Source organism: Chenopodium album, chromosome 4 (genome assembly GCF_948465745.1).
Source record: "Chenopodium album chromosome 4, dcCheAlbu1.1, whole genome shotgun sequence".
In the NCBI taxonomy this organism is placed as follows: domain Eukaryota; kingdom Viridiplantae; phylum Streptophyta; class Magnoliopsida; order Caryophyllales; family Amaranthaceae; genus Chenopodium; species Chenopodium album.
Window position 1 is genome coordinate 22,970,081 of NC_137837.1, and position 14,644 is coordinate 22,984,724.

The 14,644-nt window shown below is 37.4% G+C and overlaps 3 protein-coding genes across 3 annotated transcripts; 2 read left to right on the plus strand and 1 right to left on the minus strand.

The window, feature by feature from the left end:
- The first annotated feature begins 1,210 nt into the window (after positions 1-1,210).
- LOC145627787 (uncharacterized) lies at positions 1,211-6,678 on the plus strand. The gene is made up of 5 exons (XM_081680135.1): positions 1,211-4,501; positions 4,575-4,621; positions 4,842-4,955; positions 5,064-5,122; positions 6,508-6,678. The coding sequence occupies exon 1, from the start codon at positions 1,211-1,213 to the stop codon at positions 3,665-3,667; it is 2,457 nt and encodes an 818-aa protein (XP_081536261.1). The 3' UTR covers positions 3,668-4,501; positions 4,575-4,621; positions 4,842-4,955; positions 5,064-5,122; positions 6,508-6,678.
- LOC145626849 (uncharacterized) lies at positions 6,467-9,771 on the plus strand. Its single transcript, XM_081679322.1, has 9 exons — positions 6,467-6,678; positions 6,926-7,193; positions 7,309-7,411; positions 7,502-7,629; positions 7,709-7,787; positions 7,859-7,970; positions 8,082-8,260; positions 8,355-8,475; positions 8,748-9,771. The coding sequence occupies exons 4-9, from the start codon at positions 7,515-7,517 to the stop codon at positions 9,390-9,392; spliced, it is 1,251 nt and encodes a 416-aa protein (XP_081535448.1). The 5' UTR covers positions 6,467-6,678; positions 6,926-7,193; positions 7,309-7,411; positions 7,502-7,514; the 3' UTR covers positions 9,393-9,771.
- A 1,208-nt stretch (positions 9,772-10,979) lies between these two features.
- On the minus strand, positions 10,980-11,982 carry LOC145627789 (uncharacterized). Its single transcript, XM_081680136.1, has 3 exons — positions 11,796-11,982; positions 11,160-11,606; positions 10,980-11,063 (listed from the first exon to the last, which is right to left on the minus strand). Exons 1-3 carry the CDS (start codon positions 11,859-11,861, stop codon positions 10,980-10,982), a joined length of 597 nt encoding a protein of 198 aa, XP_081536262.1. The 5' UTR covers positions 11,862-11,982.
- Between the last annotated feature and the right edge of the window lie 2,662 nt (positions 11,983-14,644).

The window sequence follows — 14,644 nt, forward strand, 5'->3', positions numbered from 1 at the left end:
AGTCACTTAAGGTTTTGAGTGATGACAAACAGCTGACTAGCTGGTTCTTGTTGGTTTTATATTATATCAACTGACATTTTGAACAGGAACAGCTATCCCAAGTACTTGAGGCAATATGAAGTTCTTTTGAATCAAAGCATTCAAGAAATCTGTATCAGAATGTTCTATCAAGGAAGGCCGTCAAGACTTGAAGATTATGAAGTCTCTCAGATTAGGATAGTTGATCTTTGTAGTCTTTATAATGTTAAGTGTGCATGGATGTTTGTACGTGAGCTATCTGTATCCCTTACTTAGAATATTTAGTGTTGTAGAGATCAGGAAAAGTTGACCTGATCTCTAGGACACTAACAGGTTGGGAAACAGCTGCTTCGTAGCTTGTTTCATGAACCTGGACATTAGTTCAGTAAATATTTTCTGGAATATATATTTCCTATCCTTAGAGAATATTTACTAAACTAATTGATTCAGTTTATGCAGAGTTGGAGATGAATTATTTCGCATATAACTTAGAATATATTATTCTACCCATTTATGGAAAGTAGAATAATATCTTAGAATATCTCTTATTTACAAAATAAAAGATATTCTATTTACCTAAGTTATGATCTGAAAAGATCACGAAAGAATTCATCTCCCAACCTTATAAAAGCATAAACTCGATCAGAATTTCGAGTGAGCTTTTCTGAAAAACTTCTCTATCTTTGAAAGCTCGAAATACACTCTAAGGGAAATAGTTAGTTCATCTCTTACAAACTATTTATGCACACAGTAAGGATTGTTTTGTAATTATCTCTTGTAAGCTTTGAGTAGGAAGCATTTAGAGGGAAACAAAGGGTTTGTATTGAATCACTAAGAGGTTAGTGATTGGGGTAGCATTTACGAGTGTGAGTGCAAGTGCTTGTGAGTTCAAGTGCGAAGTGACACCTAGAGTTAGGTGTGGGGATCACGAGTGTGATCATTTGTAATTGCTTTTGTTTTTCAGAGTTGATTAATAAAAGTAATTAGGGTAGTGGAGGACGTAGGCTCAGAGTTGAGCTGAACCTCGTTAAATCTTTGTGTTGATTATTTATTGAATTTTCTGTTTCCGCTGCAGGACCAGTTCATCACCTGGTCCCCCTACATAAATAGAGAAGAAAATCCAATAATTCTTAACACTGCCCTGTACTCAATTCAACCCCCCCCTTCTTGAGTACCAGCTGCACTTTCAGATATGTATGTGAAGATTGAAAATACAAGACTTGATTACTTCCGAAATAATCAAGACACCATCAGAGCTGATCTGTATAGAGGTATTTTGGATTCACTGGATTCAGGGGAGACTCTTGGACAAAATGTTGGCCGTAGGGTTATATTACCTCCTAGTTATATTGGCGGTCCTCGGGATATGAAGAAGCGGTATTTAAATGCTATGGCTTTAGTACAGAGATTTGGTAAACCAGATCTTTTTGTTACAATTACTTGTAATGCTAATTGGCCTAAAATAAAAGCCGAGCTAGCTGCTGGTGAGGCGGCACAAGATAGACCTGATTTGGTTGCTAGGATTTTTAGAGCAAAATTGGTAGCCTTGAGAAGAGAAATCATGGAGAATAAAATGTTCGGGGAAGTGGCTGCAATGGTATATGTAGTCGAGTTTCAGAAAAGAGGGCTGCCACATGCTCATTTCCTGATTATTCTGAAACCTGAATACAAGCTCAAGTGCCCTGCTGACTACGATCGATTTGTTTGTGCTGAAATACCTGCTCCGACTAATGGTGTCTTGAGAAGAATTGTGTTGGCACATATGATGCATGGTCCTTGTGGTATCCTTAATCCGGATTGTCCATGTATGAAGAAAACCGGCGTGCAACGCAGTTGTAAAAACAAGTACCCTAAGCAATTTTGCAATGAAACGACTAATAATAAAGATGGATATCCTATCTATCGTCGAAGAGAAACTGGGGAGCAGGTAACCATAAGAAATGCACAATTAGACAATCAGTGGGTCATTCCCTATAACCCTTATTTGTCAATGCTCTTTGATTGTCACGTGAATGTTGAGGTGTGTTCGACCATTAAAGCAGTAAAGTATCTATACAAGTATGTGTATAAGGGTCATGATAGGATTTCGTATAATGTTGTTGGTTCTAATAGTGAACCTGTAGATGAAATTCATCAATATCAATCAGGTAGATGGGTATCTCCTTGTGAAGCTGCATGGAGAATTTTTAGCTTTGACCTATTTGAGATGCACCCTTCTGTTTTGCCTTTACAAGTCCATTTGCCATACATGCAGACTGTTCATGTGCGCCCGCATGAAAAACTACGCTCTGTTGTTTCGGATGATAAACGCTCAAGAACTCAATTAACTGAGTTTTTTGCAATGAACGCTGCTACTGAACATGGCTTGGGGTATCTATATGGTGAATTTTGCGAGCATTATACATGGCATCAGGGTGATAAGAGATGGAAACAAAGAGTACAGAACAGGATTTCAGTTGGCCGCCTGGCATTTGTGTTTCCTGCAGAAGGAGAACGCTTCTTTCTTAGGCTCCTACTGCTCAATGTAAGAAGTCCTAAGTCTTTTGAAGCTCTGCGTACTGTTGATGGTTGTTTGTATCCAACTTTTCAGGAAGCTTCTTTAAAACAAGGGCTTATAGAAGACGATGACACAGCCAATTCGACTATGGCTGAGGCATGTGACACTCATATGCCTGCTGCTTTGCGGCGCCTATTTGCAACGGTGTTAATGTTTTGTCAGCCAAGAGATCCCGCTGCTTTATGGAATTCTTATTATTCTTTTCTTGCTGAAGATTACTCTCATAGGTTCCCAAATCAGCCTCTAAGGATACACCAGCTTACTGTTCGAGCAGTTGAACAGCACCTGGAAGCCATGGGAAAATCCCTTGCCTTTTTTGGCCTGGAGGAATTAGTATCACAGGTCAGTGATGAGTTTAGACGTACGAAGGATATTATAGATGCTCTCGACGCACCGATCCCAGAAGAGTGCTTAAGTTGTCGCTCAAGGTTAAACTCTGAACAAAATGCTGCATTCGAGTGCATAATGGAACATGTCTTACAGCAAAAAGGCGGTGCTTTCTTTATTGATGGTCCAGGAGGTACAGGAAAAACTTTTCTTTACAATGCACTATATGCAGAGATTCGACAAATGAACAAGATTGTTTTACCTACGGCCACATCAGGAATAGCTGCAGCTAACATTCCTTCGGGAAGAACTGCTCATTCACGGTTCAAAATCCTAATTGACGATGAAGGGTCGCTGGCATGTGATGTTCCGAAGCAAGGAAGTTTAGCTGCATTGTTAAAGGAAACCGCTCTGATAATCTGGGACGAGGCTTCTATGGCAAAAAAACAAAGTGTAGAATCTCTAGACCTTTTATTGCAGGATATATGCGGAAATAAGGTCGTGTTTGGAGGGAAAGTGGTGGTTTTGGGAGGAGATTTCCGACAAGTCTTGCCAGTGGTCCCTCGAAAGACAATGAGCGAGGCAGTAGAGGCAAGTATTGTGACTTCTTATCTGTGGCCCAGGCTTGTGAAGTTCAGACTGACAGAAAACATTCGGGCAAGAGAAGACCTAGGATATGCTGCTTTTTTGCTTGGTCTGGGTAACGGTGAACTGCAGCAAACAGAAAATGCTTATGTCGAGCTACCAGAACATATCGTACAGTGAACAGACGACGTTATAGACTTGGTTGCAACTGTTACAGATACAACGTTTCCAGAAATTGGGCATGGCTTATTTCACAGTGAGGTTTTCACAAAAAAGGCAATTCTGACACCCATGAATGATGATGTGGATGCTATCAACACATTCATGATTGAAAAATTCCCTGGACGGGCTGTGACTTACAAGAGCTTTGATGCTGTTGTTAATGATACATGCAGCATATATCCTACAGAATTTATTAACAAGCTCTGCCCAGGTGGAATGAGTCCTCATGAGCTTGTGTTAAAGGAAAATTGCCCAGTGATACTGCTAAGGAATTTGCTTCCATCATCCGGTCTATGCAACGGTACAAGGTTAATTTGTAGAAAGTTTTTTCCAAATGTAATTCAGTGCACTATAGCAGTTGGTCACTACAAAGGGGAGGATGTTTTTATACACAGGATTAACTTGAGGCCTTCTAAGTCTATCAAGTATCCGTTCATGTTTGAGCGAAAACAATTTCCCATAAAACTTAGCTTTGCAATGACAATTAACAAATCTCAAGGACAGACTCTTAGCCAAGTATCCATTTATTTGCCACGCCTGTGTTTTTCCCATGGGAAGCTTTATGTTGCCCTTTCACGGGCTAAAAAATCAACAGATGTCTGCGTTTTCACTACAGCTGGTGTTAACCAATGTTCTGTTAATGCAGTCAGAAATGTAGTATCTCATAAACTCCTATTGCTGGCAGGCATTGTTCAGACCAATGGAATGTAAACTGAGCACTGCATGTAATTTTTGTGAGCTGCCACAGGCATAACAGAGTTGGCAATGCTGACTGTTTCTTAATAGAGTGAGGTAAATTCTTTTGTTGCGCTTCACATATTAGAGCACGGTATAGTGTTTGATATGTGTTATGGTGTGATTGCAGGCTGCACGAAATGCACAAACGATTTCCCTTTACAGAGGACACTGTAGGTATATAAATGCACTATAATTGCAGTACTGGTTTAGTACATCAGGGATGCCTTTTTTTGTGATTATGCTTCTGTTCTTCAGAGTATGTGCTTTGTGAGCTATAGATGGAATCCCTGCATTATAGCTTAGAAAAATAACTATTCAGCTTATGGTTAGGCATTTCCTGCCCTGAGTCTGTGTATGCTTGTATGCTTATGAGATGTTACGGTAGTGCTTATAGGTTGCAGTTGTTGGTCACACATTTTGGTCATTCCATCTTCGAATTCCTACTGCCTTCAGTGACAGAAGTTAATCGTACTAAGCTCTTCACTGCGCTTGTTCTAACAGATGCATAGTAAGTGATGCCTAATTGAATAATTCTGCTGTTAATAGAAAGCTGCTCTTACTTCATATATATAGAGATTGTATCCCAGTCTTTAATTTGTTTGTGCTTACCTTGCAGAAAGCAGCAGAATCAGCAAGTGAAGGCATGTATTTATCGGCGAAAATGTATGCTACAAGGTAAGTTATGCTTCGCTATACATACTTTGTTTAGTAGGCACGTATATCTACTATGCATCAAGTCTATGCTTAACATGCTTTTGCTAATCCATACTTACTACCAATTATTATGCCTAATATATATTTATCGTATACCGTGTAATACTTCCGTTGGTAATAATAGTGTTTCTTGTGCTTTTGTTGGGAGGTTATAATTTCGGCTTTGTCTAGCAATTACTACGCCAAATGTATATTTAACGTATACCGTGCAATACTTTCGTTGGTAATAATAGTGTTTCTTGTAATTTTGTTGTGGGGTTATAATTTGGGCTTTGTATGCCATAACATGTAAATGGGCTTTGTTAGTGTAGCCCATAAAATAACAATAGCACTACATTTTCTGAATAGCAAAGTAGTTTTATGGTTTAAAAGGCATATACATTTCACCTTGGAGATAGCAACTAGAAAGTACAAGTCAAACTAACTATTCATAGTAAGAAAAATAGTATTATATTTGAAGCTGTACTTGCTTTTAGTTTTAGCCACAGAAAAGAAAACTTTTCTTTCATTTAAATATGCCTTGTCATATAATAGCCATAATAATTAGGATCTTTTTACTTATAGTTTAAGAAAAGATACTAAACTAATCTTGAGTGCTTGCAAGCTGTAAACAAATAAAAGAAAGGAAGTTGTTTACTGTTTGGGAACGGTTACTGTTGAAACAACAAAAAACCTAGATCCTTTTGCTTTCCAGCCTTTGCTATAAATACCATATGGGTTGGAGACTTTTGAAGTTCCATATTATTCTCTTACTTTTCAGCCTTGATTGTGGTATATTCTTCTTCTTCTCTGTACCTTTTATAGTAGCCTTTACATCACCTGCTGTAACAATCACCCACATACTTAGCTATCCTTTTTTTTAAAAAAAAAACAAAATAAGAATTCCATTATGATATATGCATACCTCGTACTTATTTTACTTCTTTTGGTATACTAGAATTATTTCCAGTGAATGAATTTGTATTTGTATATACTGCTGTCTGTTTCTTTCTTTGTTCTTATACAGTCACTTCAGCTCATGCACTATCTCATGTTGCTGCGTTTATGAAACTGTTATATTTGTTCATTTTTTGGCATCATTTGTCCTTAGATATTGTTCATGAAATACTATTTCAAACAGAAAAAACTACTTAATTGAAAAACAAGAACAATTATATATGCCATCACTATAAACTACACTAATCACTGTGTGTATATCTCCCACTCTTTTTACATGCCCTTTTATGCTACCTCATTCTCACACTCTGTGAAGTATTACAAGTTCATCTTTTAAATCTACATGTACACTATATATATGCCTTGTTATGATTTTTCTCCTGACCATTTTCCATTTTCATGAATTGCAGATCATGAATACACCACCAAGAATGAAACTTGAACCTGTGTACCTAGATGAACTCACTACTCAAAGTAAGGACTATAAAGTTAAAGTTACTGTCACTGAAAAGGGAAGAGCTCAACCTTCTCCTAAAAAGCCAGGTGTGGTTTTTCAAATAATCATCTTAGAGGATGAAAAGGTATATATATTTTCTAAGCTTAGATTGTAGAAACATATGTACCATTTATTTTCTGGTTATAGCACTGTAGATTCCTTGCTGCACATACAGTGTGTTATGTACAACTTGTGTTTTTTTGGAATATCTACTGTAATGAGCATGGTTACAAGTAGACTACTTACTTAAGCATGCCTTTGTTCCCTGTATAAAGTTGTATAATTCTGCTAAGTATTCCTCTCCTTAATGAGTATGTTATGTATCTTTCCAGAAAAACAAGATGCGTTGTGCACTGTTTGGAGACCAGATTGAAGCGTATGAGGATGTCCTAAAACCATCTGGTCAATATGAAATATCCAAGGCCCCTATAACAGCTGTGGAAGAACAGTATAAATTCAACGAACAAGAACTCCCATACCAGATGACAGTCGGACAGCAAACTATTATTCAACGTTTAAATCTAGAAAGTGGACCGATTGAGCCAAAATACCAGCCACTGTCAAGTATTCCATGATCACCTGATCCAAATGGAAGATTTGGTAGTGCTTATTATCTATCAGTCTACGCATATCTATGGTTTTATTTGCACTTTCAAAAATGACACTGTATGCATGCATTCTATTGCACTTACTTTTTACTTATGTCCTAAACCAGATATAGTTGGTGTTGTACTGTTTGTTGAAGAGGCACCGAGGCTGATACCTAATACACGTGGTCGGGATAGTCCAGTGCGAGAGATTTCTGTTACAGATACAAGGTAAATATAGTTTCTAAAAGGTTGCATATCTTACCATTTACCTAACAACTGAAGCAGATTACTAACACTAAGTACTCATTTGCAAATCAGCCAAGACCATGCTATGACTATTTCAGCATGGAATGACCTCACAGGCAAACCATGTGTTGCTATGAGTAATTGGGCCGAAAAATTCAATGTCGTTGGCTTTACTGCTCTCAAAACCCGACACACAAGAGGTCAGATCACTTAGTATAATTAACGTTTTCTAACTGACGCTCAACATCAGAGAATAAACTTTTTTATACTTGGCAACAGGATTCACTCTGAACACAACCATGTCGACCAGAATTGTTCTGAACCCTAAAGGACCACGGGAAGATATGCTTCGAGAATGGTAGGTGCTACATAAGAATATTTTATAAGCATATAATAATAAGTTAACTAAGGCTACCTATTCTGTTTCAGGGTTAGCTTATATCAGCATGTGCTGCAAGACAGGCAAGAAAGAATTCTCAATGTCAGATATCCAAGTGCTGAAAAGAAAATTATAACAATAGCTGAGCTAAGAAGCAAGAAGGTTGTTAACTTACTAAGTTTATTAAAAATGGAAAAAGATTCTCGTGATATATAGAATTTAGGACAAATATTATACCTGCTTAGTATTATCCTGTTGGCAACATTGATGCAGGCAGCTAATGCAACACCAGATGAGGTAGCTTGGATCAGAGTCACAATACCAGAGGCCGACTTACAGAGAGTTAATGCATACATAGGGTATCTTGGCTGTGGAAAACGATCACATCTTGCACTTGGGACTCGCTTCCCTTGCATTTCTTGTAAGAAAGCAGACACTACTGCTGCTCATAAGTATACTTTTAGCCGAAGCTTTGTTTCTTTTTTCCCTTCACAGTTATAAAATATATACTAATATTTTACTAAACTAACGTGTGTACTGCTACAGAGTTACTTTCAAGTTCGAAGCTGCTGATGACAGTGGGACAATGTCATTTACAACGTTTAATGATGATACGGAGAAGCTTTTCCGAAGGACAGCAGCTGAAATTTGGGATATGAAAATCAATGTAGGGAATTCTGCCACTGCTATGATTTCTGGCATCTTGCATTTTTTTTAAACTCCGTATGTGGTTATGTATAGTAGTTCAGCTTGATATACATGCAACACTGATTATATAATTTATTGGTAAACAAATCCTGCACGGGAAAAGAATATAGTACATTATTACCTATAATTCCTTCTGTTAATTAGCTTGTTATTTTACATAAAAAGGGAATTGATTATGCATCCTCTACATAATATATACTTGCTATTTATACATGCTGCTGAACATTGTAGGGCAATTTGGACGCTTTTAGGGTTGTTAAGGAGAGGCTATCAGTTGAACCTTTTTTTATTCAAGTAACTCCAACTCTAGAGCTAGCGAGGAACAGTGTTCTATTATGGACATTGAAATCTGTTGATGTTGAAGATGCACGAACAAGTGTCCAAGTGCCAGCTTCATCATCTTCGAATTTGAACAGAGGTCAATTCCCTTCTACAGCTGGGAAACGGCTTGCAGGACAGCACCTGCTCGTAAGCGAGGTTGCACCAGCTGCCGCAGCTAAGGACCAGGGTAAAGCACCTGCTGGCCCTGGCTTAGAGGGCGATACTGATTGCAGTGAGGAGAACACGGAAACAACTGATGAGGTTCTCGCTGATTTAGCTCAGTTTCATGAGTTTAGACTAGCTTCCCATGCATTCGAGACAGATTGTTTTGATGTCCCGTTTCAGCCACCAGCTAAGGGTATTACAATCTCTGAAGCACCAGCACCAGTGACAGAGCTTCCTACATGGGCCACTCTTGCTCGTGCTCGTAGCAAGGCTAAGAACAAAGAGCCAATGCCTACTGATGATACACAGGACTTGAGTGATACAGACGAGGCTCCAAGGAAGAAACTCCGAACAGCTCTTTTCAAAGAGAGTGCAGAGAAAGAAAATTAGGCAACAAAGAAGCAGCTTGAAATCTCCTTACTAACTTGCATATGAAGCAGATTTCAAAAGTACAAGTATTTAACTCCTTTTGCTGTTTAAGTGTTAGAATGAATCAAGTACCGTAGTATAGTACTTTGCTAAGGTTAAGATATATTTTGGATGTTTAGCAAGAACATTTTGGACACCGTATGTTCTCTATAAACATCAAGTATATGCACAGCAGAAAGCTTTTGTAATAGCAGTTAATCTGCACTTGTGTCTTAGATACCAAGTTAAGTAGAACTTAAGCCTTTTATAATGTACATAGTACTAGCAGAATCAGTATGGTGTATTAGCTTGTATCCTTAAATCAGGATACCTATCTATAATATAACCTTCATTATTATAAGTCCTTTCTATCAAGCTTTACTCAGCATTTCATCTGTAGCCTTTTAAAATAGCAGAATAATATGTACATTACACTTTCTAACCTAGATGCAGTTTCTGAGTTCCAATCTATTTCGTGTAGGTCTAACAATTGTGCCTTTTTTGGGGGGTTGCTTCAACTCCTTCCCTTTCGCCGCTTGTTTGCTGCCTTCTGTTGCATGGTGGCCCTTATTCTCCAGTAGAAATCAAGGCAGAAAAGCAGAATAGTCACCAACTCTCACCTACATTCGAATACTTTTCAGTAAAACATGAAGACTGGTAATTCTCCAACTAATCTTATCACATTATTTCGGTTTACCTGTGAATCCCACTGTCTGGAGGCTAATGACAGACAGAATGATTAATGACTTAAGTCTCATTTAACATTATAGTTTTCACTGCTTCTGAAGATGCAAACTGTTCCTAACTCAGAATCCTAAATGGTATCATTTTTCACAATCATACAGTTGACATCTTCCATTCTATGTGTTCTTCGACTTCTACCGTGCTCAAAACTGTAAAGAAGTACTAAAAAAACATCTACAGCTCGACAAACAGCACTATCTGTACAGGAACCCTGGTATGTAAAATATCCATGTAAGCTTAATTCTCAGAAGTGTTCTATTTACTTCTCCTGTACTTTGTCTGCTGAATATTTTAAAACTAAGTCCATAATATGTTTAGAAAATTGCTGAGGTCTCAGATAATTAACTGGCTAACCATGTCTAGATTACAATGCAAAATACCTACAGGCAAATTAGATATTGATGGTGAATATGAAATTACGATAACAGAGAACAGCAAAAATTAAGGGAAAGGAAATGCAGTAGAAGTCATATCATATTATTTCCAAAAAACAGAACCTAAACTCTGTTTAATAGCATTACATTACATAGGGAAATAATTCATCCAAAAACAAATCTACTATCCTTATTAATCTCTCAATAGAATACAAGCAAAGAAAGAACACACAATCCTAATAGCATAACATTCTAAAAACACAAATGAGTCAGCCTATTACACTAGCACTAGATCAATATCAAAAACTATAGGATTTCCTTCTCTGAATTTAATCAACGACCCTTCATCTACTTGGACATTGTAATGATCAACAAATTTCTTTACGCCATTTTTTATTGAGCACTGAATAATCGTATTCCCAGCCTTTGCGACCTTCAGCTGAGCACTAAATTATCTATCAAAGTTCTGCAGAATAATATCAGTTGTGCCAGGGAAATTTTGAAAATGCTGTCTAGCAAAATTCAGCGGAACATTCTGCCAAAATACCACAGCACACAAAATAATATTAGCAAGAATAGAGACAAGAAATACATATTCTACAAGCTACAATAGAGTAGATGAAAAGCATACTATAACTCCTTGCTCAATGTATGCAGCTGAAAAGATGAAAAAGAAATAGTCTTCATGACAGGTAGCGGCAAGTTTAGTGAGCCAAGCATTGGTCTCAATCATTTTAACTGAAGACCCTTCAACGGCTGGCTTCCGCCCACGTTTTTTATAAAAACTGCCTGAGGCCTCAAAATGCTTTTTCCTTTCTATGTTCTTTCCTTTCTTACCAGTCTGAATTCGGACTGTGAACGAACTATCTCCTAAATAAGTGAAGGTTAGGACATCGCCTACTTCTATCCCATTATCTTCAACAAAATCACTCCACCCTGCATCAAGATACATACCCCAGCCATTGCCACATTCTTCGTGGACTAAAGTAACGTACCAGCATTTATGACAGCCAGCCATGAATACCTGAATACTAAAGAAGCCATCGTCTAACACATCGCTGAAACCATCAGGGATACGCTGCACATGTGATACTTTTTACGCATTAGAAATACAAGACAAGGTAATAGCCACACATAAAAACTAAACAAAGCATGCGCTACATGCACACCAGAAAACACCGGAAATAAAGTCACACATAAAAACTAAACAATTTGTGCAATAGATCCACATTATACATCAACAAAGACAGTGTTGATAGTTTCATACCAGCTTCTCATGTTGCTCAGTATCATTTTCATACGGAACTGTAAACACAATTGGAAAATCTACCATTATTTTTTTTTTGCAAGACACTTATTCTCTATAACAGCTGCACATTAATTCTTGCAGAAACCCACATAGTTCCTATGTACTTGCTACCTGATACAAAGTAGTACTATATATAGAAAAAAAATATAACCTTAAAGCTGCTACACTTATATATATTAATGAGAAAATAAAGGGTCATTAATATCATCATTTCCCTTGAGAAAGTAACTGAGATATAAGATTCTATATCTCTATGCTTCTGAAGCCTTTTTAACTTCTTTGAAAGTAGTCAATACAGTAATAGTTGGATATCAGACAGTTCTTAGGTAGGGAATATTAATATCACTTATTTATACTTGCATACACTTACCCAAATAAGGCCTGCAGTACAGCCTTTCATCCATACCCACCCTTTGTCACTTTTCCAAAAGAGGATTCCCTCACTATATAGTCTGCTAAGTGTCCTTTACAGTGACAAGACACAAGATGCTTAAATACTCTTCTTATTAACAAAACGGATAACAACCAAGAATAAAACTAACTACTTTCAACTCATAGTTAATTTGGTCAGATATATAAAAACAACAGCTACTATCAGGATCTGGGCAAACCACCAAGGTTACAATCTAACTTTAGAGGATACCCTATATGCAACTCACAAATTGAAGAATATATGTTATAAGAAAACCTACAATAGAATAACAGTAAACAATAGATTAGAAACACATACACCTTACTTTTACATAGTAATGAAATTAGTGTTACAGCACAAGCATACACATAAGCCTGTTAAAAGTACTACTTCCATGAAAAACCACAGGTGTTTCAGAAATAAATGACCGAATAATCTAGCATTGTTAGCGTGGTGCTAGCTGAAATTCGAATAGGAGAGGATATCCTTCACGATAGACTACTAATGCACCTACGCCACTAATAATGCGCTCATCCTCATAGAACACCCTGACACCGTTTCTCAGGGAACAACCTGTTATTACATTCCCCTGTCGAGCAATATGCAACTCGGCACACCACTGTCTAAGTCTGTGACGAATGAGAACAACAGTACTTGGCTGCATATGCTGAAAATAAGTGCTTGCAAACGATGCAGGGACAACCTGTACAGATTATCATTTAAAGAAATTAGCCCTCACAGACCATTTTCATATATCAACAACTGCAAAACAATAGAACATGAACACGTAAACCATGAACACGATACTGCGACACATACAAGAGTTCGTTCTTTGATGTATGGAGCACGAAATATAGCTTCAAATGATGGATAAGAGCTTCTTTGCTGCATCAGCCTTAGATGAACTTCAAGCTCCAACCTACTTAGTGGAAGTGCTCTTTCTTCTGTAGCAATTCTTGGTATCGACGTACCTAAATGTGTCTTTTCTTCACCATGGGAGGCGTATGTTCTGGTGTGAATCACACTATTGCCTTTAAAATACATTATTAGTGTGTCTCCAACTTCTACATCATTATTTCGATGAAGTTTTTCCAGCCTTCATCCATATGCATGTAACTAACTTCGCTAGCGTTCACACCCTTCTGAATAGTCACAGACCAAGACAGACCTTCAGCACCCCAATAAATGGTGACTGCTTCACCCTGATTTGCTAGAAATTGATGATACCGACTAGGAATTTCCTGAAAAAAAAAATACACATGCACTAAAACCATTAATAGTGAACTAAGCACAGGTGACTGAAAACCAAATTGCTATGGACAGAACCCCATACTACTAATTTCTGATGTTGCTGATCAATGCTCAGAACCCATTTCATTATTGCATTATCGGTTGCCTGCACAAAAACAGCACAGCAAATACAAGTATAAGTAAATTTTACAATTTCAGTAGTAAAACAGATATCTTCCACTGCTAAACTTAGCAAACATACCATTATTATAGAAGAACACTATCTCTCACAGCAAATCTGAGTGCCTTTTATACACAAACACCCCAGCAAAACATAGTAAATAATAGCCACAAGCTTCACACTAACTGTAGCCATGTGAGTGTCTATAGACATTAGACACACTGAGACTCAGTCAGGTATCAGATGTTACAGCACTATAGACACCCTAGCCAAGATAATTACCATGCAGGAAGATAGCTTCTCCTGTTATAGATTCTCTTTATATGCAGCCTGGTACATTAGTCTAACAAAGGCAAATAAGCACACATGCAGTCTTCACATTCCTAAAGACTAAATTTCTGAGGTCTTCCAATAAACACGATGCTCTCAAGTGTTGTGCAATAATATACCGAATAGTTAACCAAATTATTCTTTATAATAGATTAATGTCTGTATAGTATGCCATATATCTCGCACAGTGCAGGCTCATTAGCTTCAGCTCATGGCAGGATCAAAGCGTGTCTATTTATAGTTACAATTTCTGCACTGCTACGATGTTACTATATTAGCCATTTATACCACATATACATTTCAAATTGCCATTCAGAATCTACAAAAACACAAATTATATAATAAACATCATCCATTCTTCAGAAAATAGAACTTGATTTCATTGTAATTACACCCTAGCTTGTTTTACTGATTACAGTAGATATTCCAAGAAAACACAGCCTACCAATTAAATTCTACCATTACTAAATAGCTTCCAACCATAAACTACCACCTAAAAAACAGGCAAGTAAACGACAGCCAAACCCTAAAAACCCCCTTTAAAAACAAACAGAATGCAAGTAGTCGCGTTCACTTTCCTTTTCTTCATCTGTCTCTTCGCGTTCCTTGGTCTCACCTTCTTTGTATTAGGTTTGGTTTCCTTTCATCGCTGTC

What these genes read in the sequence shown, in the direction of transcription:
- LOC145627787 (XM_081680135.1), top strand. Translation starts at nt 1,211, where the DNA reads ATGTATGTGAAGATTGAAAATACAAGACTTGATTACTTCCGAAATAAT.
- LOC145626849 (XM_081679322.1), top strand. Translation starts at nt 7,515, where the DNA reads ATGACTATTTCAGCATGGAATGACCTCACAGGCAAACCATGTGTTGCT. An exon ending in GAAGATATGCTTCGAGAATG is followed by an intron (nt 7,788 to 7,858) that starts GTAGGTGCTACA and finishes ATTCTGTTTCAG; the next exon opens with GGTTAGCTTATATCAGCATG. An exon ending in GACACTACTGCTGCTCATAA is followed by an intron (nt 8,261 to 8,354) that starts GTATACTTTTAG and finishes GTACTGCTACAG; the next exon opens with AGTTACTTTCAAGTTCGAAG.
- LOC145627789 (XM_081680136.1), bottom strand. Translation starts at nt 11,861, where the DNA reads ATGGTAGATTTTCCAATTGTGTTTACAGTTCCGTATGAAAATGATACT. An exon ending in CTGAGCAACATGAGAAGCTG is followed by an intron (nt 11,607 to 11,795) that starts GTATGAAACTAT and finishes TCACATGTGCAG; the next exon opens with CGTATCCCTGATGGTTTCAG. An exon ending in ACATTGAGCAAGGAGTTATA is followed by an intron (nt 11,064 to 11,159) that starts GTATGCTTTTCA and finishes GTATTTTGGCAG; the next exon opens with AATGTTCCGCTGAATTTTGC.